The sequence below is a fragment of the Malus domestica genome, chromosome 08, assembly GCF_042453785.1.
Source record: "Malus domestica chromosome 08, GDT2T_hap1".
NCBI lineage: Eukaryota > Viridiplantae > Streptophyta > Magnoliopsida > Rosales > Rosaceae > Malus > Malus domestica.
In genome coordinates, this window is record NC_091668.1 from 24,215,197 (window position 1) to 24,218,344 (window position 3,148).

Genomic DNA, 3,148 nt, shown 5'->3' on the forward strand with positions numbered 1-3,148 from the left:
TGTCCACCACTATATTAGATTAAACTGACACCACCCACTGACACTATAAGACCATTTTGTAGTAGTGCTCGCGAGAAAGAACGTACATAACCAGGAGCACTGCCATTAAGCTATCACTAAACTAACAACAGTGCATCACTCAGAAGTTCATCGTTTTATACCCCAGAACATTCGTCACACAACAGACTTGACATTCTTTATCCCTCGTTATGAAATAATGAACAATGACATGTCTCACAAGTATCGTGTATCCATGTCTTATGTTTGATAACAAATATCAAAAGATGTCGCGTGGCTAATGAATCACATGACATGGTGTTATCTTCGAACTGTCTTCCTTAATTTCTCATGTCAGTCTAATTTGGTTTAACTGCTTGCCTATACACGCCTCTTAGGACAGTAGCTAACATGTCCGTCTTAGATAAACATGCTAAAGTAGCGATCATCAAACCTCCTCGTTCTGACATAGGCTTTGGTTTAAAAGGCATAAGGGTGGAATCGTATAGAGTCTTTGTGGTTGACACAATGATTGAAGTAGGGATTAATTCATCACTCCCACTATCAGTTGGTTATAGCACATATATATATATATATATGATTTGTATCTTATGGTGTATCCTTATTCCAATAAGTGTGCCACATGTCCATTGGACATACACCACATGGGTCTTAGTCTAGTCACTACACAAGCACCTAACCTGAGTCTTCTAGCCTAGTCGACTTCTCAGCGCCCACTTAGATACTCACATTCGGCTTTACAAGCTTAAACATGAAACAAATTTCATGTTCGACTTATGTTAAGTCTCATCTTAGACATTTCTAAGCTAACGTTTATCTTGTGCATATTAGTACGTTCAACTTACACATTTCCGATCTCGCAATCCAATACGTTGAGGACACAAATGTCTCATCCCGCTCGCTATCTCAGCGTCATGGCGAATCATTCATGTGAAAAATAGATTCTAGTTTGGTGACTCTCGTAAAGATGTGTAAACAATCATTTCAAAAATAAATAAATATGAAATGAAAAACTTCAATGCCTTTCTATTCAATAATAATGTCAAATACAAAGAAAAACACATCAAATGACACACCCCGACAGGTGATGGTGGGCATGGTCCAAAGCAGACAATATCTTGCTATGCGGACTAGGATGTGACATCAAACCCTACATAAACCTATATTCTTTACATGAGTCAGAAACGAGTTTCTAATTATGAGCATAGTCATGGGATCAGCAAGCATATTGGTAGTCGAGATATGTTTAACACTACACCCTTGGTAACCTTGTTCCTAAAGAAATGATATCGCGTATCTATATGCTCAGATTTTCCATGATATTTAGGATCTTTAGTGTATGTTAAGGTTGAAGTACTATCACAGTAGACAAGTACAACTTCTTGAGTATAAGCAATAATGCCCATCTGTTGTAGAAACCTCCTAAGCCAAATAACTTCTTAAACAGCTGATCCAATGGCAGCATATTCTGACTTCATTGTGGACAGAGCAATAAAAGTTTGTTTCTTGCTACACCAAGAAACAATTCCACCTCGAAGGACAAAAGCATAACCTGAGGTGGACTTGCATTCATCTATATCGCTTGCCCAGTCTGCATCACTATATCCTTTCAACTTCAAATCCTCTCCTTGGTAACGTAGGGCCAAGTTTTTTATTCCTTGCAGGTATCTCATAATCCTCTTGACAACTTGCCAGTGAGCTTGTCCAGGATTACTTTGATAATGGCTTACCATACCCACGACATGGCAAATGTCCTGACGCTTGCAAAACATCGCGTACATCAAACTTCTTACTGCAGAGGCATAAGGAACGATTGCCATGTCTTCTTAGTCTTTGAACACTGTTCTAAGGACAATATCATGCCTCTTTCCATATGAGTGTCTATGGGTTTGGAGTTCTTCATCTTAAATCGCTCAAGTACCTTCTTAATGTAAGTCTCTTGAGACAAACTTAGAAGTTTCCTTGAGTGATGTCATGTGATCTTAACTCCAAGCACTAATGTGCTTCACCCACATCTTTCATCTCAAAATGGGATGACAACCATGCTATCGTGGTTTCTATGGAGGTTTTGTCATTTCCCACTATTATGATGTTGTCAAAATACAGAGAAAGTATGAGAATACTTTTCCCATATTTCTTAAGAGACACACAGTGGTTTTCCTCAATCATCTCAAAACCAAATGAAGTGATTGAATTATGGAATCTAATGTTCCACTGTCTAGACTTTTGCTTGAGGCCATATATGGAATGTTTTAGGCTGCTAACTTTGCACTCTTGTCTCTTGGCCTCGAAGCCTATAGGTTGATCCATGTATATCTCACCTTCTAGTTCTCCATTGAGAAATGTTGTCTTAACATCCATTTGGTAAAGTTCCAAATCTAGTTGAGCAACAATAGCTAAAACGAGGTGAATAGAGGCAAACCTCACCACAGGGAATAATGTCTATTCATAATCTATACCCAATTGCTGAATGTATCCTTTCGCCACAAGGCGTGCCTTATATTTTTCAATTGAACCATCCGTTTTGCGTTTGATTTTTAAAACCCACTTGTTTCCAATGGTTTACACCTAGGCGGAATGTCAACTAACTCTTAAATAGTATTTTTGTCCATGAAGCTCATCTCTTCCTCTATTGTAGTTATCCATTTTTCTTTGGCCGTTGAAGACGACGCTTCTTTGTAAATGTAGGCCTCCCCTTCAACCTCAAAATGACATTTAGGAATGTGGCCTCTATTGCTCATTCGAACTATGTGACCTTGAGTTCCACTGGGTTGTGCGTATTCTCTTGAGTGTCCATGGGTACATTACTCTCACTGGGTTGTGTACTCCCACTCGGATCAAGTCCTCCTACATCATTTTCAGTGACCATCGGATTGAAAATTAATTCCCCTTCATCGCTTAAAGATGTTGCGAGTTCTTTATCTTTCTCCAACTCATGGAAATCAAGGTTTTTGATAGTATCGCCAAGTTTTAGGAAGTCATTCTCTATGAATTCCACATCACGTGACTCGATCTTGGTTCTCCCTCCATCTGGATGCTCACCATACATCAAATAACCTTTCAAATTTTCACAAGATCTTATAAAGATATGTTTATTCGCTCTAGGACCCAACTTTCCAAACTTATATGA

General features: G+C 38.7%; 1 protein-coding gene across 1 annotated transcript; it reads right to left on the reverse strand.

The window, feature by feature from the left end:
- Positions 1-1,457: 1,457 nt before the first annotated feature.
- LOC139198113 (secreted RxLR effector protein 161-like) lies at positions 1,458-1,838 on the reverse strand. Its single transcript, XM_070826377.1, has one exon. The coding sequence runs from the start codon at positions 1,836-1,838 to the stop codon at positions 1,458-1,460; it is 381 nt and encodes a 126-aa protein (XP_070682478.1).
- Between the last annotated feature and the right edge of the window lie 1,310 nt (positions 1,839-3,148).

Coding starts and splice junctions, on each gene's coding strand:
- LOC139198113 (XM_070826377.1), bottom strand. CDS start 1,838: ATGGCAATCGTTCCTTATGCCTCTGCAGTAAGAAGTTTGATGTACGCG.